This window comes from Ranitomeya variabilis, chromosome 3 (assembly GCF_051348905.1).
Source record: "Ranitomeya variabilis isolate aRanVar5 chromosome 3, aRanVar5.hap1, whole genome shotgun sequence".
NCBI lineage: Eukaryota > Metazoa > Chordata > Amphibia > Anura > Dendrobatidae > Ranitomeya > Ranitomeya variabilis.
Window position 1 is genome coordinate 766,981,112 of NC_135234.1, and position 22,112 is coordinate 767,003,223.

The 22,112-nt window shown below is 52.9% G+C and overlaps 1 protein-coding gene across 1 annotated transcript in view; it reads left to right on the forward strand.

Moving 5' to 3' along the window:
- The first annotated feature begins 404 nt into the window (after window positions 1–404).
- The window catches only part of LOC143817401 (sialidase-3-like), a 66,608-nt gene continuing 44,900 nt past the window's right edge, over window positions 405–22,112 (forward strand). The window contains exons 1-2 of the mRNA XM_077298794.1: window positions 405–440; window positions 1,272–1,433. Coding sequence (XP_077154909.1) covers window positions 405–440; window positions 1,272–1,433 — 198 coding nt within the window. The remainder of the gene's footprint in view (window positions 441–1,271; window positions 1,434–22,112) is intronic.

Here is a 22,112-nt window from a genome sequence, read left to right on the forward strand (position 1 = left end):
TAGATATTAGATAGATAATAGATAGATAGATAATAGATGATAGATAGATAATAGATAGATGATAGATAATAGATAGATGATAGATAGATGATAGATAATAGATAGATAATAGATAGATGATAAATAATAGATAGATGATAGATAGATGATAAATAATAGATAGATGATAGATATATAGATGATAGATAATAGATAGATGATAGATAGATAGATAATAGATAGATGATAGATAATAGATAGATAGATAATAGTTAGATAATAGATAGATAGATAATAGATGATAGATAGATAGATACAGTATATAATAAATGATAGGTAGATTGATTGATTGATTGATGGGTTTATCTATGAGATAGTCTTATGACCGTGCCCCGGTTTTGTCTTCCAGAATCGTCATCGCCGCCATGAAGGCCTCACAACCGGAGAGGACGCCGCTGTTCAAGAAAGATTAAAGAAAGGAAGGCAGGGGGCACAACTTAATAGGCCAGGGTGCCAATCACAGCCTGTAGGATGAGTCAGATAAGGGGTGCAGTTCAATGCATAGGAATAGCATATATGGAACAAACAGAGAAAAGACTATGCATAAATATAGAACGCACTCCCAAACCACAATTACATAGCAAACATACAAAATTTATTAGGAAAAACAGAGACCACAAATAAAAAACATATATTAAAATTCAACCAACACACCACTGGGCCTGTAATCAAACAATGTGTATAGACGACCTAAAGTACAGTACATCATGAATAATACCACTGACACACCACTGGCTCCAAAATGTATGAATATGCAGGAACAGCCCAATATGCAGTGATATACAACAAATGGCACTACATATCAATATACATAAAGACTGGCTAGATCCTGTTGTACATAAAGCAAAATAGGTAAAATTCTGGGCGTCCCCAGAAGACCATATAGTTCAAGGAGGCCCCACTGTGTAAAGAGGCTGATGCTGGCTAAATGGCCCCAATAGGCCTTTTGTATGGCAGCAAGAAATGAGCATAGATCCCTCAATAAAAAAGTCTATGCCACAGGCGACTCTCAACCACCGTGATGGAAAGAGAAAGAGAAAGAGAAGACCTGCCTCAGAAAGATAAGCCGAAAAAGTAAGTATGGCCAGAAAATAATAATCACCAAGTAGGGCAGTCCAGTATATGGCGTCAGTAGTAAGTCATCTGAAGGTCAGGTAAGGAATAGTCTCGGGACCCGAGTGGTGTGGGGGGAGCCCCACGCGTATCGCTGCGCACTGCAGCTTCGTCAGGGGAAGAAAGAGTCCAATGGCTGCGTGTACCGGATCCCCTCACTCCTCTACATCCCCGCGGAGAACCTGTTCCTGGCATTTGCGGAGAAGCGTAACAGTGAGAGTGACGCTGAGGCGGACAGCCTGGTCATGAGGAGGGGGATCTACAAGACCGGATCCGTGTCGGTAAGTTTACTGCAGCTTGTTTCTCAGCCACTTTACACCGGAGGAAGAATGATGGGCAGAGAATGATCACTCATAGGTTGTTCTGTCCACATACAGTATCAGGTTATCAGCAGCACATTTCCTGGCCTGTTTACACCAATGTGCTGCCGAGAACAGTGATTTTTGTTCTGGAATAAACAATCCAATCACCCAGTGAATAAGCAGCATTTTGCCCGTTCATTGGGTGATCGCCGCCATGTTTACTCCAATGAACTTCCGTCTGCACTGATGGGATAATATATAAATTCAGTGTATGGTACACACATATGTATGGTCACAACGCACCACATATACACATGTATATACACAGAGCACACAAATATGTAAACAAATAGCACACACATGTATAGAGTACACATGTATACACAGAGCACATACACACATGTATACACAAAGCATATGCAGCACCCCAGAGTCCTGGTTGTTGCAGTACTGTGGCTCCGCCACTATGGGGAGCTATGGTACGTCTGATTACACTAAGGAGTTTCTCTGACCAGGTACACTGACACCACACTTCACACTCCGGCCACCAGGGGGGGTGGTCCTATCTAGTAGGCCACTCCTCACAACTCTGGTAAAACTGGGGGTTGGACAGGAAGACAGAAAGAAGTAGCTGGGAAGAGCTAGTGAGAGGACCTGTCAGGGATGGGATCCTGGCAGACTCCTCAGAGCAGAACTAACCAGTAAACAACGGGAATACAGAAAAGGAGAAATACCAGAAGGGGTCCTGCTGTTAGACCGAGGCAACATCCTTCTGAGGCGCAAATAGTCGGTGGCCGGAACGCCGAGCAAGTAAGAGACTTTAAGTACATTGCAAACCACGGCCGGACAGCTAATTACAGGTTGGCTGTCTCACTTAACACCTAAGCAGACAACGGAGGCAGCTGTGGGAGAGGGGCGACTCTAGGGTCCCGGAAGAACTCCAGGCCTACCCCGTCATACGGGTGCGTCCTACCATATCATCTGGAGGACGGAGAAAGAACAGTAGAGACAGAAAGAAACAGTTGTGAGGACTGTCCCGGGAGCTCAGCAGGGAAGAACTACAACACACAGCGCTAGAAGGTAGATACTGATTCCCACCTGTAAGGAGGAACTCCTGATGTGTCGTTGGACCGGCCGGTCTCTGAAAACCCAGTTAACAGCGCTCTGGACTGAGGTCTCCAACATCTTCAGTAAAGAGGTAAAGAGACTGCAACCTGGTGTCCTCATTATTTACCGCGACCTGCACCGTTACAACACCACTTATTGCACCGGACGTCCCCCACTGACGGACAGGGCCACGGACCGGGTCTAGCCACCGTGACAACCCCGAGACTGAGAACTAGAGGCCCGGCTCCGGGTACCCCTCGGCCCTGCGGCGGTGCGGGGGCGCTCTAACTTGGCGTCACGAACAGGATCTACTTAAGCCTGAAGAATCAGGTCATGTGTGCCTAGAGACTGTGATTTACTGTACTTGAACTGTACTTTATTGAGAGAACTGTGTGCTACTGCTTGCCGCGGAAAGTTACCGCCAAAATTCGCCATTGCCGCGCGCGGAGGGAGGAGCCTTAGCTACGTGGGCGGAATCGGCCAAAAGAAGCGCGGAACGGAAAGCGCGGTGAGACGCCAATCCCGGAAGAGGAACTCCAACCTCCAGCAGGTTAGTGGGAGGAAGGGACGGCCATGTCTCCTCCATGAGGAGAGGAGGTGGCGGTCGCAGCCGCGGACGCAGGGGCAGCTCCGGTCCCCGCAGCGGGCGAAGCCGCGGCCCTAATACCGCCACTGGCTGCCGCAGAGCCCGCTGCCCCCATCAGCCAGTCGGACACCGCCGCTAACGCAAAAGCCATAATGCCTTTCTCCATGCCCTACCTGCCCGGAGCGACCTGGCTCCCACGATACTCTGGGGAGGCGCATACATTCACTGACTTTAAAGAAGGGCTCTGCAGCCTACTCGAGTTCTATCCCCTAACCGAGCCTCAGAAGGTCCATATGATAACCGGTCAACTCTTTGGGGCGGCTCTGAGAGAAGTGAAATCCTGGCCCGCTGAGGATAAAGGAACTGCACAACAGATTTTTGCCAAGCTTGAAGCCACCTTTGATACTCGCACTGCCACAGAGATTAAACTGACTTTCTATGGATGCAAACAGAGGTCGCAGGATAGCTTACGGGACTATGCCCTTAATCTCCAGGAAGCGATGCGGGCCATTAAGCAGAGTGACCCCGGCAGCATGCAAGATGAGGATAAAATCCTGAAGGAGCGGTTCATCGAGGGGCTCCTGTGCAGTCACCAGCGGGGCCAATTGCACTTCCTGGCCATGCAAAATCCAGACTTGACTTTTGCGCAGTTTAAAGATGAAGCTATCCAGGCATTGCAGGAGCGGCAGCCCAGCCGCGCAGTGCCACCCAGGCGCCCCGCTCTCACCTACCACCAGGAGGTGGCATCGGATACCCCAGTTGCCGCGGAGGCCGACGCCCAGAGCTTCGAGGACGACTCCCCCGCAGGACTTCGGCTCCAGATGCAAGAGCTAACTAAGAGCGTCGCTGCCCTGGCCCGGACGGTGCAGTCCCTACAGGAGGCCCCCAAAGAGAAGATCCAGTTGGCTTCCAGCCCGGAGGATGTCCCTTGGATGCGACAGAGGAGGACTCCGCCGACCAGGAGCCGGCCCGACGACCGCTTCCACCAGGATGGACGACCCATCTGCCGCCGCTGTCACCAGGTGGGCCATCTTGCAAGGTACTGTCCTTTAAACGAGCAACCCCTGGGGCAAAGGGCCAACCCCCAGGAGTAGGACGGTCAGGCCCGCAGCATTGGAGAACCAAGTATATTGGAGGACGACCAGTTCTCCCTGTAGTGATTGATGGAATCCCCTTGAATGCTTTGCTGGACACCGGTTCTCAGGTGACGACTATACCTTACGTGCTCTACAAATGGTATTGGGAGGACGCTGATATTACTCGTGGCCCTGATGATGATTTCACCATAATCGCCAGTAATGGTCAGCCGTTGCCACAAGTGGGGTATAAGGAGGTCACCATCAAAGTGGGGCGGGTGGAATTGAAAGCCCAAGGGATTGTGATTGTAGATATTGATCGTCGAGAATGTAATCCCATGATGACTCTTGGTGCTAATGTTATAGAAAATTGTCTTGCAGAAGTGATTGTTTTGTTGCAACAGGTGGCAGAAAACGCTGGCCACAGTGAGCAACGTGCCCTGCAGAAGGAAATTAGAGCTCTGATGCAGAGACAGCAGGTAGAGCTGACTGGTGGTGAGATTGGTCGTGTCACTGTAAGTGATTCAAACCCCATCGCGATACCTCCCAAGAGTGAAATGTTAATATGGTGTCGAGCAGCCATAGGCCTCAGGGGTAGGGACTACCAGGCCTTGGTAGAACCTGTATATTCAGACAATAGGCCTACTGTTCTGACAGCTCGGGGGGTGGTCGACGTCCGACAGGGGAGAGTGCCCGTACGTGTCCTCAATTGTGGGGAGGAAGAGGTCCACCTAACCAAGTATACCACGCTCGCCAAATTGTTCACTGTCAATAATAGTGTAATACAGACACCTGAACCCTTGGTCCCGTCAAACGTGGCGGAGAACAAAGGTTCTGCAGAGCACTCGAAAGACTGGTGTCGGGAATTGCATGTGGGCACTGACTCTACCCCATCTCATCAAATACAGGGGGCTTACAGGGTAGTACACGAGTACGAGCAGGTATTCAGCAAACACCCCTCAGATTTTGGACAGGTGAAAGGGATCCAACATCACATCCCCACGGGAGATCACCGACCCATAAAAGAGAGATATCGCCCTGTACCCCCAGCTCATTACCAGTGTGCCAAGGACATGTTGCGGGAAATGAAGGAGGCTGGGGTGGTGAGAGACAGCTGTAGCCCCTGGGCAGCTCCGTTAGTCCTCGTTAAAAAGAAAGATGGTACAATGAGGATGTGTGTTGATTACAGGCAGTTGAATCGCATTACACATAAGGACGCATACCCACTGCCCAGGATAGAGGAATCTCTGGCTGCTTTAAAATCTGCTAACTACTTCTCTACCTTAGATCTCACCAGTGGGTACTGGCAGGTTCCTGTAGCGGAGGCAGACAAGGAGAAGACGGCCTTCACGACACCAATGGGTCTCTGCGAGTTCAACTACATGCCCTTCGGACTGTGCAATGCTCCAGGAACGTTCCAGAGGATGATGGAGTGCTGCCTGGGACACATGAACTTTGAAACTGTGCTGCTGTATTTGGATGATGTCATTGTCTTCTCTAAGACCTACGAAGACCATCTGAAGCACCTGGCCGAGGTGTTCGAAGCCCTGTCCAAATTCGGCTTAAAGGTGAAACCGTCCAAGTGTCATCTGCTCAAACCTAAAGTGCAGTACCTGGGCCATGTGGTGAGCGCTGAAGGAGTGGCCCCAGACCCCGACAAGGTCACAGTGATCAAGGACTGGCCAAAGCCTAGTGACCTCCACGAAGTCCGGCAGTTCCTCGGGTTGGTAGGTTACTATCGGAGATTCATTAAGGATTTCACCAAGAAGGCCGCACCCTTGCAAAATCTGCTGGTGGGCCAACCAAAGAAGACCAAGGGGAGAAAAACCCCCTTTGATTGGAACGAAGAGCTGGAGGAATCCTTCACCTGTTTGAAGTCGGCACTGACGGGAGAAGAGATACTGGCTTACCCCGAATACGATCAACCGTTTGTGCTGTACACAGATGCCAGTAATGTGGGATTAGGAGCCGTGCTGTCCCAGGTTCAGAACGGCAAAGAAAGGGTGATCGCTTACGCCAGCAGGAAACTCCGTCCCACGGAAAGGAACCCTGACAACTATAGTTCCTTTAAGCTGGAATTCCTGGCCCTCGTCTGGGCAGTGACAGAGAGGTTTAAGCACTACCTGGCCTCCGCGAAATTCACCGTCTTCACGGACAACAATCCGCTAACGCATCTGGGTACTGCCAAACTCGGGGCTTTGGAACAGCGGTGGATGGCCCGGCTGTCCAACTATGATTTCACCATCAAATATCGGGCAGGACACCAGAATGCCAATGCCGATGCTCTGTCCCGAATGCCCAATCTACCAGAAGTGGGAGAAGACCCGGAGGCACTTGAAGAGGTGGAGCTGCCTGCCTTCCATCGCCCCAAAGCCACTCAGAACTCTCACCATGTGAAGAACAGGCACAAGAACCAACCGGATGCCACGCTGAATCCCCTGCCCCACCACGGATGGGCAGAAACCCAGGACAGTGACCCCGCGGTCCGTCAGGTGAAGGAACTCTTGACGCAGGCTGGGTTGCACCCTGGCCCAGATGATCCACAAGAAACTCAACAGCTGTGGAAGGGGAGAAGCAAACTGTTTATCCATGATGGCAAGTTGTGCAGGAGGAGCATCGACCCACGTACTCATGAATTGGTGTGGCAGATAGTGGTGCCAAGGCGAGATGCGCCCATGGTTCTGGGAGCCTACCATGATGGAGCCGGACACTTTGGATGGAGGAAGCTGGAGAAGCTGCTCCGAGGGAGGTTCTATTGGATTGGCATGAAGAGGACCATTGAGAAGTGGTGTCGAGAGTGTGGTCCGTGTAGTCTGCGAAGGAAGGACCGTGACAGTCAACGGGCTCCCCTGCGGCCTATCATCACCAAACGGCCGCTCGAACTGGTCGCGCTGGATCATGTGAAGCTGACGCCTAGCCGGTCGGGCTATATCTACGCCCTTACCATCGTGGACCACTACTCCAGGTTTTTGGTGGTTGTGCCAGTCAAGGATCTAACAGCTAGGACTGCCGCCAGGGCCTTCCAGCAGCACTTTTGTAGACCCCATGGCTACCCAGAGAAGGTACTGACCGATCAGGGGCCTGCATTCGAAGCGGAAGTGTTCCAAGAATTCTGCCAGTTGTACGGGTGTAAGAAGATCAGAACTACACCGTACCACCCCCAAACCAACGGGATGTGCGAGAAGATGAACCAGGTAGTAATCGACTTATTGAAGACCTTGCCTGTGGAGGAACGGAACCTGTGGCCGACAAAGTTGCCTGACTTGGTGGATATGTACAACCACATCCCAGTAAGTTCCACCAACTGTACTCCAGCGTACCTGATGCGAGGAAGGTCTAGTCGGTTACCCGTTGATCTGGACATGGGGGTCCTAGTACCCGAAGATACCTCGCCGGAGGCAGATTGGGATACAGAAAGGCAGCGAAGATACCGCGAAGTACAGGAGTGTGTGGAGAGAAGTCTCGCCCAGGCTAGGCAGAAACAAGAAAGGGACTACAATCAACACGCTCCTGCGATTCCCCTGTCACCTGGTGAGCAAGTGCTTAAACGAAAGAGGAGGTTACACAAGCTTGATGACCAATGGGAAGCGGAACCGTATACCATCTTGCCATCCGACTTCGACAACACTAAGGTCTGTCTCATCAGCAAGGACAGAGGGGAGACCTCGACAGCGGTATCCAGGGATCACCTTAAGGTCTGCCCCGATAAGTTAAAAGAGAGGGGCACGGCCCCAGAAATCTCCCCGCCGGTGGAAAAGGAGAAGATGTTCCATACTGTCCTTGGTGACTTTCCCCAGTCCTGGACTCAGATAAATCAGGCCATCGCGGTACCTGTTCTAACGTTTCCACAGCCGGACCCACCAGAAACAACGGTGGTACCAGATCATCCGGTCCCGCAACCTCAACAAGCCTTGCCTGAAGAAGCCATGCCAACCGTTGAACCGGCAAATCCTCCCTCTGCTATCAGTGAGCCTGCCGTACCCACTGTTGATAGCAGCAGCTCTGAGAGCCCCAACCTGCCAGTGCTACCCAGACTCACTAGAAGTGTAGTTAGAAGACAGCGCACTACACCAGCGGTAGCAAGCATAGCGGGCCCTGTTAGGCCAATAGCAACCCCTGCGCTGCGAAGGTCCACACGCAGCACTCAAAATCAAACTCCCCTCCGCTACAAAACTTGGAGGTATTGATAGGGCTGCTATGTAATTGAAAATGTTTGTATGCATATCCTTTTGTTACAGGTTTTTAAATGGACACTAGAGTAATGGACGGTGAATTGCTCAAAAACTTCCACAAGGGGGGCCCCTTTGTTTACCCGGGGTCCCCGCTGTTTCAACCACTGAACTGAGAGTCATAAACTGTGCATGACCAAACTTTCGCAACGTTCAAGAATCCTCACCTCCCGTAAAGGGAAGCTCTGTTATGTTCAATTGTTATGCTATTTCAAAAATCTGTGTGTTTTCTGTTAACATGTATTATTGTTCTTGTTTTCCCAGTCCCGGAGTACTGGATTTAACCGGGGGGGAGTGCAGCACCCCAGAGTCCTGGTTGTTGCAGTACTGTGGCTCCGCCACTATGGGGAGCTATGGTACGTCTGATTACACTAAGGAGTTTCTCTGACCAGGTACACTGACACCACACTTCACACTCCGGCCACCAGGGGGGGTGGTCCTATCTAGTAGGCCACTCCTCACAACTCTGGTAAAACTGGGGGTTGGACAGGAAGACAGAAAGAAGTAGCTGGGAAGAGCTAGTGAGAGGACCTGTCAGGGATGGGATCCTGGCAGACTCCTCAGAGCAGAACTAACCAGTAAACAACGGGAATACAGAAAAGGAGAAATACCAGAAGGGGTCCTGCTGTTAGACCGAGGCAACATCCTTCTGAGGCGCAAATAGTCGGTGGCCGGAACGCCGAGCAAGTAAGAGACTTTAAGTACATTGCAAACCACGGCCGGACAGCTAATTACAGGTTGGCTGTCTCACTTAACACCTAAGCAGACAACGGAGGCAGCTGTGGGAGAGGGGCGACTCTAGGGTCCCGGAAGAACTCCAGGCCTACCCCGTCATACGGGTGCGTCCTACCATATCATCTGGAGGACGGAGAAAGAACAGTAGAGACAGAAAGAAACAGTTGTGAGGACTGTCCCGGGAGCTCAGCAGGGAAGAACTACAACACACAGCGCTAGAAGGTAGATACTGATTCCCACCTGTAAGGAGGAACTCCTGATGTGTCGTTGGACCGGCCGGTCTCTGAAAACCCAGTTAACAGCGCTCTGGACTGAGGTCTCCAACATCTTCAGTAAAGAGGTAAAGAGACTGCAACCTGGTGTCCTCATTATTTACCGCGACCTGCACCGTTACAACACCACTTATTGCACCGGACGTCCCCCACTGACGGACAGGGCCACGGACCGGGTCTAGCCACCGTGACAACCCCGAGACTGAGAACTAGAGGCCCGGCTCCGGGTACCCCTCGGCCCTGCGGCGGTGCGGGGGCGCTCTAACTTGGCGTCACGAACAGGATCTACTTAAGCCTGAAGAATCAGGTCATGTGTGCCTAGAGACTGTGATTTACTGTACTTGAACTGTACTTTATTGAGAGAACTGTGTGCTACTGCTTGCCGCGGAAAGTTACCGCCAAAATTCGCCATTGCCGCGCGCGGAGGGAGGAGCCTTAGCTACGTGGGCGGAATCGGCCAAAAGAAGCGCGGAACGGAAAGCGCGGTGAGACGCCAATCCCGGAAGAGGAACTCCGACCTCCAGCAGGTTAGTGGGAGGAAGGGACGGCCATGTCTCCTCCATGAGGAGAGGAGGTGGCGGTCGCAGCCGCGGACGCAGGGGCAGCTCCGGTCCCCGCAGCGGGCGAAGCCGCGGCCCTAATACCGCCACTGGCTGCCGCAGAGCCCGCTGCCCCCATCAGCCAGTCGGACACCGCCGCTAACGCAAAAGCCATAATGCCTTTCTCCATGCCCTACCTGCCCGGAGCGACCTGGCTCCCACGATACTCTGGGGAGGCGCATACATTCACTGACTTTAAAGAAGGGCTCTGCAGCCTACTCGAGTTCTATCCCCTAACCGAGCCTCAGAAGGTCCATATGATAACCGGTCAACTCTTTGGGGCGGCTCTGAGAGAAGTGAAATCCTGGCCCGCTGAGGATAAAGGAACTGCACAACAGATTTTTGCCAAGCTTGAAGCCACCTTTGATACTCGCACTGCCACAGAGATTAAACTGACTTTCTATGGATGCAAACAGAGGTCGCAGGATAGCTTACGGGACTATGCCCTTAATCTCCAGGAAGCGATGCGGGCCATTAAGCAGAGTGACCCCGGCAGCATGCAAGATGAGGATAAAATCCTGAAGGAGCGGTTCATCGAGGGGCTCCTGTGCAGTCACCAGCGGGGCCAATTGCACTTCCTGGCCATGCAAAATCCAGACTTGACTTTTGCGCAGTTTAAAGATAAAGCTATCCAGGCATTGCAGGAGCGGCAGCCCAGCCGCGCAGTGCCACCCAGGCGCCCCGCTCTCACCTACCACCAGGAGGTGGCATCGGATACCCCAGTTGCCGCGGAGGCCGACGCCCAGAGCTTCGAGGACGACTCCCCCGCAGGACTTCGGCTCCAGATGCAAGAGCTAACTAAGAGCGTCGCTGCCCTGGCCCGGACGGTGCAGTCCCTACAGGAGGCCCCCAAAGAGAAGATCCAGTTGGCTTCCAGCCCGGAGGATGTCCCTTGGATGCGACAGAGGAGGACTCCGCCGACCAGGAGCCGGCCCGACGACCGCTTCCACCAGGATGGACGACCCATCTGCCGCCGCTGTCACCAGGTGGGCCATCTTGCAAGGTACTGTCCTTTAAACGAGCAACCCCTGGGGCAAAGGGCCAACCCCCAGGAGTAGGACGGTCAGGCCCGCAGCATTGGAGAACCAAGTATATTGGAGGACGACCAGTTCTCCCTGTAGTGATTGATGGAATCCCCTTGAATGCTTTGCTGGACACCGGTTCTCAGGTGACGACTATACCTTACGTGCTCTACAAATGGTATTGGGAGGACGCTGATATTACTCGTGGCCCTGATGATGATTTCACCATAATCGCCAGTAATGGTCAGCCGTTGCCACAAGTGGGGTATAAGGAGGTCACCATCAAAGTGGGGCGGGTGGAATTGAAAGCCCAAGGGATTGTGATTGTAGATATTGATCGTCGAGAATGTAATCCCATGATGACTCTTGGTACTAATGTTATAGAAAATTGTCTTGCAGAAGTGATTGTTTTGTTGCAACAGGTGGCAGAAAACGCTGGCCACAGTGAGCAACGTGCCCTGCAGAAGGAAATTAGAGCTCTGATGCAGAGACAGCAGGTAGAGCTGACTGGTGGTGAGATTGGTCGTGTCACTGTAAGTGATTCAAACCCCATCGCGATACCTCCCAAGAGTGAAATGTTAATATGGTGTCGAGCAGCCATAGGCCTCAGGGGTAGGGACTACCAGGCCTTGGTAGAACCTGTATATTCAGACAATAGGCCTACTGTTCTGACAGCCCGGGGGGTGGTCGACGTCCGACAGGGGAGAGTGCCCGTACGTGTCCTCAATTGTGGGGAGGAAGAGGTCCACCTAACCAAGTATACCACGCTCGCCAAACTGTTCACTGTCAATAATAGTGTAATACAGACACCTGAACCCTTGGTCCCGTCAAACGTGGCGGAGAACAAAGGTTCTGCAGAGCACTCGAAAGACTGGTGTCGGGAATTGCATGTGGGCACTGACTCTACCCCATCTCATCAAATACAGGGGGCTTACAGGGTAGTACACGAGTACGAGCAGGTATTCAGCAAACACCCCTCAGATTTTGGACAGGTGAAAGGGATCCAACATCACATCCCCACGGGAGATCACCGACCCATAAAAGAGAGATATCGCCCTGTACCCCCAGCTCATTACCAGTGTGCCAAGGACATGTTGCGGGAAATGAAGGAGGCTGGGGTGGTGAGAGACAGCTGTAGCCCCTGGGCAGCTCCGTTAGTCCTCGTTAAAAAGAAAGATGGTACAATGAGGATGTGTGTTGATTACAGGCAGTTGAATCGCATTACACATAAGGACGCATACCCACTGCCCAGGATAGAGGAATCTCTGGCTGCTTTAAAATCTGCTAACTACTTCTCTACCTTAGATCTCACCAGTGGGTACTGGCAGGTTCCTGTAGCGGAGGCAGACAAGGAGAAGACGGCCTTCACGACACCAATGGGTCTCTGCGAGTTCAACTACATGCCCTTCGGACTGTGCAATGCTCCAGGAACGTTCCAGAGGATGATGGAGTGCTGCCTGGGACACATGAACTTTGAAACTGTGCTGCTGTATTTGGATGATGTCATTGTCTTCTCTAAGACCTACGAAGACCATCTGAAGCACCTGGCCGAGGTGTTCGAAGCCCTGTCCAAATTCGGCTTAAAGGTGAAACCGTCCAAGTGTCATCTGCTCAAACCTAAAGTGCAGTACCTGGGCCATGTGGTGAGCGCTGAAGGAGTGGCCCCAGACCCCGACAAGGTCACAGTGATCAAGGACTGGCCAAAGCCTAGTGACCTCCACGAAGTCCGGCAGTTCCTCGGGTTGGTAGGTTACTATCGGAGATTCATTAAGGATTTCACCAAGAAGGCCGCACCCTTGCAAAATCTGCTGGTGGGCCAACCAAAGAAGACCAAGGGGAGAAAAACCCCCTTTGATTGGAACGAAGAGCTGGAGGAATCCTTCACCTGTTTGAAGTCGGCACTGACGGGAGAAGAGATACTGGCTTACCCCGAATACGATCAACCGTTTGTGCTGTACACAGATGCCAGTAATGTGGGATTAGGAGCCGTGCTGTCCCAGGTTCAGAACGGCAAAGAAAGGGTGATCGCTTACGCCAGCAGGAAACTCCGTCCCACGGAAAGGAACCCTGACAACTATAGTTCCTTTAAGCTGGAATTCCTGGCCCTCGTCTGGGCAGTGACAGAGAGGTTTAAGCACTACCTGGCCTCCGCGAAATTCACCGTCTTCACGGACAACAATCCGCTAACGCATCTGGGTACTGCCAAACTCGGGGCTTTGGAACAGCGGTGGATGGCCCGGCTGTCCAACTATGATTTCACCATCAAATATCGGGCAGGACACCAGAATGCCAATGCCGATGCTCTGTCCCGAATGCCCAATCTACCAGAAGTGGGAGAAGACCCGGAGGCACTTGAAGAGGTGGAGCTGCCTGCCTTCCATCGCCCCAAAGCCACTCAGAACTCTCACCATGTGAAGAACAGGCACAAGAACCAACCGGATGCCACGCTGAATCCCCTGCCCCACCACGGATGGGCAGAAACCCAGGACAGTGACCCCGCGGTCCGTCAGGTGAAGGAACTCTTGACGCAGGCTGGGTTGCACCCTGGCCCAGATGATCCACAAGAAACTCAACAGCTGTGGAAGGGGAGAAGCAAACTGTTTATCCATGATGGCAAGTTGTGCAGGAGGAGCATCGACCCACGTACTCATGAATTGGTGTGGCAGATAGTGGTGCCAAGGCGAGATGCGCCCATGGTTCTGGGAGCCTACCATGATGGAGCCGGACACTTTGGATGGAGGAAGCTGGAGAAGCTGCTCCGAGGGAGGTTCTATTGGATTGGCATGAAGAGGACCATTGAGAAGTGGTGTCGAGAGTGTGGTCCGTGTAGTCTGCGAAGGAAGGACCGTGACAGTCAACGGGCTCCCCTGCGGCCTATCATCACCAAACGGCCGCTCGAACTGGTCGCGCTGGATCATGTGAAGCTGACGCCTAGCCGGTCGGGCTATATCTACGCCCTTACCATCGTGGACCACTACTCCAGGTTTTTGGTGGTTGTGCCAGTCAAGGATCTAACAGCTAGGACTGCCGCCAGGGCCTTCCAGCAGCACTTTTGTAGACCCCATGGCTACCCAGAGAAGGTACTGACCGATCAGGGGCCTGCATTCGAAGCGGAAGTGTTCCAAGAATTCTGCCAGTTGTACGGGTGTAAGAAGATCAGAACTACACCGTACCACCCCCAAACCAACGGGATGTGCGAGAAGATGAACCAGGTAGTAATCGACTTATTGAAGACCTTGCCTGTGGAGGAACGGAACCTGTGGCCGACAAAGTTGCCTGACTTGGTGGATATGTACAACCACATCCCAGTAAGTTCCACCAACTGTACTCCAGCGTACCTGATGCGAGGAAGGTCTAGTCGGTTACCCGTTGATCTGGACATGGGGGTCCTAGTACCCGAAGATACCTCGCCGGAGGCAGATTGGGATACAGAAAGGCAGCGAAGATACCGCGAAGTACAGGAGTGTGTGGAGAGAAGTCTCGCCCAGGCTAGGCAGAAACAAGAAAGGGACTACAATCAACACGCTCCTGCGATTCCCCTGTCACCTGGTGAGCAAGTGCTTAAACGAAAGAGGAGGTTACACAAGCTTGATGACCAATGGGAAGCGGAACCGTATACCATCTTGCCATCCGACTTCGACAACACTAAGGTCTGTCTCATCAGCAAGGACAGAGGGGAGACCTCGACAGCGGTATCCAGGGATCACCTTAAGGTCTGCCCCGATAAGTTAAAAGAGAGGGGCACGGCCCCAGAAATCTCCCCGCCGGTGGAAAAGGAGAAGATGTTCCATACTGTCCTTGGTGACTTTCCCCAGTCCTGGACTCAGATAAATCAGGCCATCGCGGTACCTGTTCTAACGTTTCCACAGCCGGACCCACCAGAAACAACGGTGGTACCAGATCATCCGGTCCCGCAACCTCAACAAGCCTTGCCTGAAGAAGCCATGCCAACCGTTGAACCGGCAAATCCTCCCTCTGCTATCAGTGAGCCTGCCGTACCCACTGTTGATAGCAGCAGCTCTGAGAGCCCCAACCTGCCAGTGCTACCCAGACTCACTAGAAGTGTAGTTAGAAGACAGCGCACTACACCAGCGGTAGCAAGCATAGCGGGCCCTGTTAGGCCAATAGCAACCCCTGCGCTGCGAAGGTCCACACGCAGCACTCAAAATCAAACTCCCCTCCGCTACAAAACTTGGAGGTATTGATAGGGCTGCTATGTAATTGAAAATGTTTGTATGCATATCCTTTTGTTACAGGTTTTTAAATGGACACTAGAGTAATGGACGGTGAATTGCTCAAAAACTTCCACAAGGGGGGCCCCTTTGTTTACCCGGGGTCCCCGCTGTTTCAACCACTGAACTGAGAGTCATAAACTGTGCATGACCAAACTTTCGCAACGTTCAAGAATCCTCACCTCCCGTAAAGGGAAGCTCTGTTATGTTCAATTGTTATGCTATTTCAAAAATCTGTGTGTTTTCTGTTAACATGTATTATTGTTCTTGTTTTCCCAGTCCCGGAGTACTGGATTTAACCGGGGGGGAGTGCAGCACCCCAGAGTCCTGGTTGTTGCAGTACTGTGGCTCCGCCACTATGGGGAGCTATGGTACGTCTGATTACACTAAGGAGTTTCTCTGACCAGGTACACTGACACCACACTTCACACTCCGGCCACCAGGGGGGGTGGTCCTATCTAGTAGGCCACTCCTCACAACTCTGGTAAAACTGGGGGTTGGACAGGAAGACAGAAAGAAGTAGCTGGGAAGAGCTAGTGAGAGGACCTGTCAGGGATGGGATCCTGGCAGACTCCTCAGAGCAGAACTAACCAGTAAACAACGGGAATACAGAAAAGGAGAAATACCAGAAGGGGTCCTGCTGTTAGACCGAGGCAACATCCTTCTGAGGCGCAAATAGTCGGTGGCCGGAACGCCGAGCAAGTAAGAGACTTTAAGTACATTGCAAACCACGGCCGGACAGCTAATTACAGGTTGGCTGTCTCACTTAACACCTAAGCAGACAACGGAGGCAGCTGTGGGAGAGGGGCGACTCTAGGGTCCCGGAAGAACTCCAGGCCTACCCCGTCATACGGGTGCGTCCTACCATATCATCTGGAGGACGGAGAAAGAACAGTAGAGACAGAAAGAAACAGTTGTGAGGACTGTCCCGGGAGCTCAGCAGGGAAGAACTACAACACACAGCGCTAGAAGGTAGATACTGATTCCCACCTGTAAGGAGGAACTCCTGATGTGTCGTTGGACCGGCCGGTCTCTGAAAACCCAGTTAACAGCGCTCTGGACTGAGGTCTCCAACATCTTCAGTAAAGAGGTAAAGAGACTGCAACCTGGTGTCCTCATTATTTACCGCGACCTGCACCGTTACAACACCACTTATTGCACCGGACGTCCCCCACTGACGGACAGGGCCACGGACCGGGTCTAGCCACCGTGACAACCCCGAGACTGAGAACTAGAGGCCCGGCTCCGGGTACCCCTCGGCCCTGCGGCGGTGCGGGGGCGCTCTAACTTGGCGTCACGAACAGGATCTACTTAAGCCTGAAGAATCAGGTCATGTGTGCCTAGAGACTGTGATTTACTGTACTTGAACTGTACTTTATTGAGAGAACTGTGTGCTACTGCTTGCCGCGGAAAGTTACCGCCAAAATTCGCCATTGCCGCGCGCGGAGGGAGGAGCCTTAGCTACGTGGGCGGAATCGGCCAAAAGAAGCGCGGAACGGAAAGCGCGGTGAGACGCCAATCCCGGAAGAGGAACTCCGACCTCCAGCAGGTTAGTGGGAGGAAGGGACGGCCATGTCTCCTCCATGAGGAGAGGAGGTGGCGGTCGCAGCCGCGGACGCAGGGGCAGCTCCGGTCCCCGCAGCGGGCGAAGCCGCGGCCCTAATACCGCCACTGGCTGCCGCAGAGCCCGCTGCCCCCATCAGCCAGTCGGACACCGCCGCTAACGCAAAAGCCATAATGCCTTTCTCCATGCCCTACCTGCCCGGAGCGACCTGGCTCCCACGATACTCTGGGGAGGCGCATACATTCACTGACTTTAAAGAAGGGCTCTGCAGCCTACTCGAGTTCTATCCCCTAACCGAGCCTCAGAAGGTCCATATGATAACCGGTCAACTCTTTGGGGCGGCTCTGAGAGAAGTGAAATCCTGGCCCGCTGAGGATAAAGGAACTGCACAACAGATTTTTGCCAAGCTTGAAGCCACCTTTGATACTCGCACTGCCACAGAGATTAAACTGACTTTCTATGGATGCAAACAGAGGTCGCAGGATAGCTTACGGGACTATGCCCTTAATCTCCAGGAAGCGATGCGGGCCATTAAGCAGAGTGACCCCGGCAGCATGCAAGATGAGGATAAAATCCTGAAGGAGCGGTTCATCGAGGGGCTCCTGTGCAGTCACCAGCGGGGCCAATTGCACTTCCTGGCCATGCAAAATCCAGACTTGACTTTTGCGCAGTTTAAAGATAAAGCTATCCAGGCATTGCAGGAGCGGCAGCCCAGCCGCGCAGTGCCACCCAGGCGCCCCGCTCTCACCTACCACCAGGAGGTGGCATCGGATACCCCAGTTGCCGCGGAGGCCGACGCCCAGAGCTTCGAGGACGACTCCCCCGCAGGACTTCGGCTCCAGATGCAAGAGCTAACTAAGAGCGTCGCTGCCCTGGCCCGGACGGTGCAGTCCCTACAGGAGGCCCCCAAAGAGAAGATCCAGTTGGCTTCCAGCCCGGAGGATGTCCCTTGGATGCGACAGAGGAGGACTCCGCCGACCAGGAGCCGGCCCGACGACCGCTTCCACCAGGATGGACGACCCATCTGCCGCCGCTGTCACCAGGTGGGCCATCTTGCAAGGTACTGTCCTTTAAACGAGCAACCCCTGGGGCAAAGGGCCAACCCCCAGGAGTAGGACGGTCAGGCCCGCAGCATTGGAGAACCAAGTATATTGGAGGACGACCAGTTCTCCCTGTAGTGATTGATGGAATCCCCTTGAATGCTTTGCTGGACACCGGTTCTCAGGTGACGACTATACCTTACGTGCTCTACAAATGGTATTGGGAGGACGCTGATATTACTCGTGGCCCTGATGATGATTTCACCATAATCGCCAGTAATGGTCAGCCGTTGCCACAAGTGGGGTATAAGGAGGTCACCATCAAAGTGGGGCGGGTGGAATTGAAAGCCCAAGGGATTGTGATTGTAGATATTGATCGTCGAGAATGTAATCCCATGATGACTCTTGGTACTAATGTTATAGAAAATTGTCTTGCAGAAGTGATTGTTTTGTTGCAACAGGTGGCAGAAAACGCTGGCCACAGTGAGCAACGTGCCCTGCAGAAGGAAATTAGAGCTCTGATGCAGAGACAGCAGGTAGAGCTGACTGGTGGTGAGATTGGTCGTGTCACTGTAAGTGATTCAAACCCCATCGCGATACCTCCCAAGAGTGAAATGTTAATATGGTGTCGAGCAGCCATAGGCCTCAGGGGTAGGGACTACCAGGCCTTGGTAGAACCTGTATATTCAGACAATAGGCCTACTGTTCTGACAGCCCGGGGGGTGGTCGACGTCCGACAGGGGAGAGTGCCCGTACGTGTCCTCAATTGTGGGGAGGAAGAGGTCCACCTAACCAAGTATACCACGCTCGCCAAACTGTTCACTGTCAATAATAGTGTAATACAGACACCTGAACCCTTGGTCCCGTCAAACGTGGCGGAGAACAAAGGTTCTGCAGAGCACTCGAAAGACTGGTGTCGGGAATTGCATGTGGGCACTGACTCTACCCCATCTCATCAAATACAGGGGGCTTACAGGGTAGTACACGAGTACGAGCAGGTATTCAGCAAACACCCCTCAGATTTTGGACAGGTGAAAGGGATCCAACATCACATCCCCACGGGAGATCACCGACCCATAAAAGAGAGATATCGCCCTGTACCCCCAGCTCATTACCAGTGTGCCAAGGACATGTTGCGGGAAATGAAGGAGGCTGGGGTGGTGAGAGACAGCTGTAGCCCCTGGGCAGCTCCGTTAGTCCTCGTTAAAAAGAAAGATGGTACAATGAGGATGTGTGTTGATTACAGGCAGTTGAATCGCATTACACATAAGGACGCATACCCACTGCCCAGGATAGAGGAATCTCTGGCTGCTTTAAAATCTGCTAACTACTTCTCTACCTTAGATCTCACCAGTGGGTACTGGCAGGTTCCTGTAGCGGAGGCAGACAAGGAGAAGACGGCCTTCACGACACCAATGGGTCTCTGCGAGTTCAACTACATGCCCTTCGGACTGTGCAATGCTCCAGGAACGTTCCAGAGGATGATGGAGTGCTGCCTGGGACACATGAACTTTGAAACTGTGCTGCTGTATTTGGATGATGTCATTGTCTTCTCTAAGACCTACGAAGACCATCTGAAGCACCTGGCCGAGGTGTTCGAAGCCCTGTCCAAATTCGGCTTAAAGGTGAAACCGTCCAAGTGTCATCTGCTCAAACCTAAAGTGCAGTACCTGGGCCATGTGGTGAGCGCTGAAGGAGTGGCCCCAGACCCCGACAAGGTCACAGTGATCAAGGACTGGCCAAAGCCTAGTGACCTCCACGAAGTCCGGCAGTTCCTCGGGTTGGTAGGTTACTATCGGAGATTCATTAAGGATTTCACCAAGAAGGCCGCACCCTTGCAAAATCTGCTGGTGGGCCAACCAAAGAAGACCAAGGGGAGAAAAACCCCCTTTGATTGGAACGAAGAGCTGGAGGAATCCTTCACCTGTTTGAAGTCGGCACTGACGGGAGAAGAGATACTGGCTTACCCCGAATACGATCAACCGTTTGTGCTGTACACAGATGCCAGTAATGTGGGATTAGGAGCCGTGCTGTCCCAGGTTCAGAACGGCAAAGAAAGGGTGATCGCTTACGCCAGCAGGAAACTCCGTCCCACGGAAAGGAACCCTGACAACTATAGTTCCTTTAAGCTGGAATTCCTGGCCCTCGTCTGGGCAGTGACAGAGAGGTTTAAGCACTACCTGGCCTCCGCGAAATTCACCGTCTTCACGGACAACAATCCGCTAACGCATCTGGGTACTGCCAAACTCGGGGCTTTGGAACAGCGGTGGATGGCCCGGCTGTCCAACTATGATTTCACCATCAAATATCGGGCAGGACACCAGAATGCCAATGCCGATGCTCTGTCCCGAATGCCCAATCTACCAGAAGTGGGAGAAGACCCGGAGGCACTTGAAGAGGTGGAGCTGCCTGCCTTCCATCGCCCCAAAGCCACTCAGAACTCTCACCATGTGAAGAACAGGCACAAGAACCAACCGGATGCCACGCTGAATCCCCTGCCCCACCACGGATGGGCAGAAACCCAGGACAGTGACCCCGCGGTCCGTCAGGTGAAGGAACTCTTGACGCAGGCTGGGTTGCACCCTGGCCCAGATGATCCACAAGAAACTCAACAGCTGTGGAAGGGGAGAAGCAAACTGTTTATCCATGATGGCAAGTTGTGCAGGAGGAGCATCGACCCACGTACTCATGAATTGGTGTGGCAGATAGTGGTGCCAAGGCGAGATGCGCCCATGGTTCTGGGAGCCTACCATGATGGAGCCGGACACTTTGGATGGAGGAAGCTGGAGAAGCTGCTCCGAGGGAGGTTCTATTGGATTGGCATGAAGAGGACCATTGAGAAGTGGTGTCGAGAGTGTGGTCCGTGTAGTCTGCGAAGGAAGGACCGTGACAGTCAACGGGCTCCCCTGCGGCCTATCATCACCAAACGGCCGCTCGAACTGGTCGCGCTGGATCATGTGAAGCTGACGCCTAGCCGGTCGGGCTATATCTACGCCCTTACCATCGTGGACCACTACTCCAGGTTTTTGGTGGTTGTGCCAGTCAAGGATCTAACAGCTAGGACTGCCGCCAGGGCCTTCCAGCAGCACTTTTGTAGACCCCATGGCTACCCAGAGAAGGTACTGACCGATCAGGGGCCTGCATTCGAAGCGGAAGTGTTCCAAGAATTCTGCCAGTTGTACGGGTGTAAGAAGATCAGAACTACACCGTACCACCCCCAAACCAACGGGATGTGCGAGAAGATGAACCAGGTAGTAATCGACTTATTGAAGACCTTGCCTGTGGAGGAACGGAACCTGTGGCCGACAAAGTTGCCTGACTTGGTGGATATGTACAACCACATCCCAGTAAGTTCCACCAACTGTACTCCAGCGTACCTGATGCGAGGAAGGTCTAGTCGGTTACCCGTTGATCTGGACATGGGGGTCCTAGTACCCGAAGATACCTCGCCGGAGGCAGATTGGGATACAGAAAGGCAGCGAAGATACCGCGAAGTACAGGAGTGTGTGGAGAGAAGTCTCGCCCAGGCTAGGCAGAAACAAGAAAGGGACTACAATCAACACGCTCCTGCGATTCCCCTGTCACCTGGTGAGCAAGTGCTTAAACGAAAGAGGAGGTTACACAAGCTTGATGACCAATGGGAAGCGGAACCGTATACCATCTTGCCATCCGACTTCGACAACACTAAGGTCTGTCTCATCAGCAAGGACAGAGGGGAGACCTCGACAGCGGTATCCAGGGATCACCTTAAGGTCTGCCCCGATAAGTTAAAAGAGAGGGGCACGGCCCCAGAAATCTCCCCGCCGGTGGAAAAGGAGAAGATGTTCCATACTGTCCTTGGTGACTTTCCCCAGTCCTGGACTCAGATAAATCAGGCCATCGCGGTACCTGTTCTAACGTTTCCACAGCCGGACCCACCAGAAACAACGGTGGTACCAGATCATCCGGTCCCGCAACCTCAACAAGCCTTGCCTGAAGAAGCCATGCCAACCGTTGAACCGGCAAATCCTCCCTCTGCTATCAGTGAGCCTGCCGTACCCACTGTTGATAGCAGCAGCTCTGAGAGCCCCAACCTGCCAGTGCTACCCAGACTCACTAGAAGTGTAGTTAGAAGACAGCGCACTACACCAGCGGTAGCAAGCATAGCGGGCCCTGTTAGGCCAATAGCAACCCCTGCGCTGCGAAGGTCCACACGC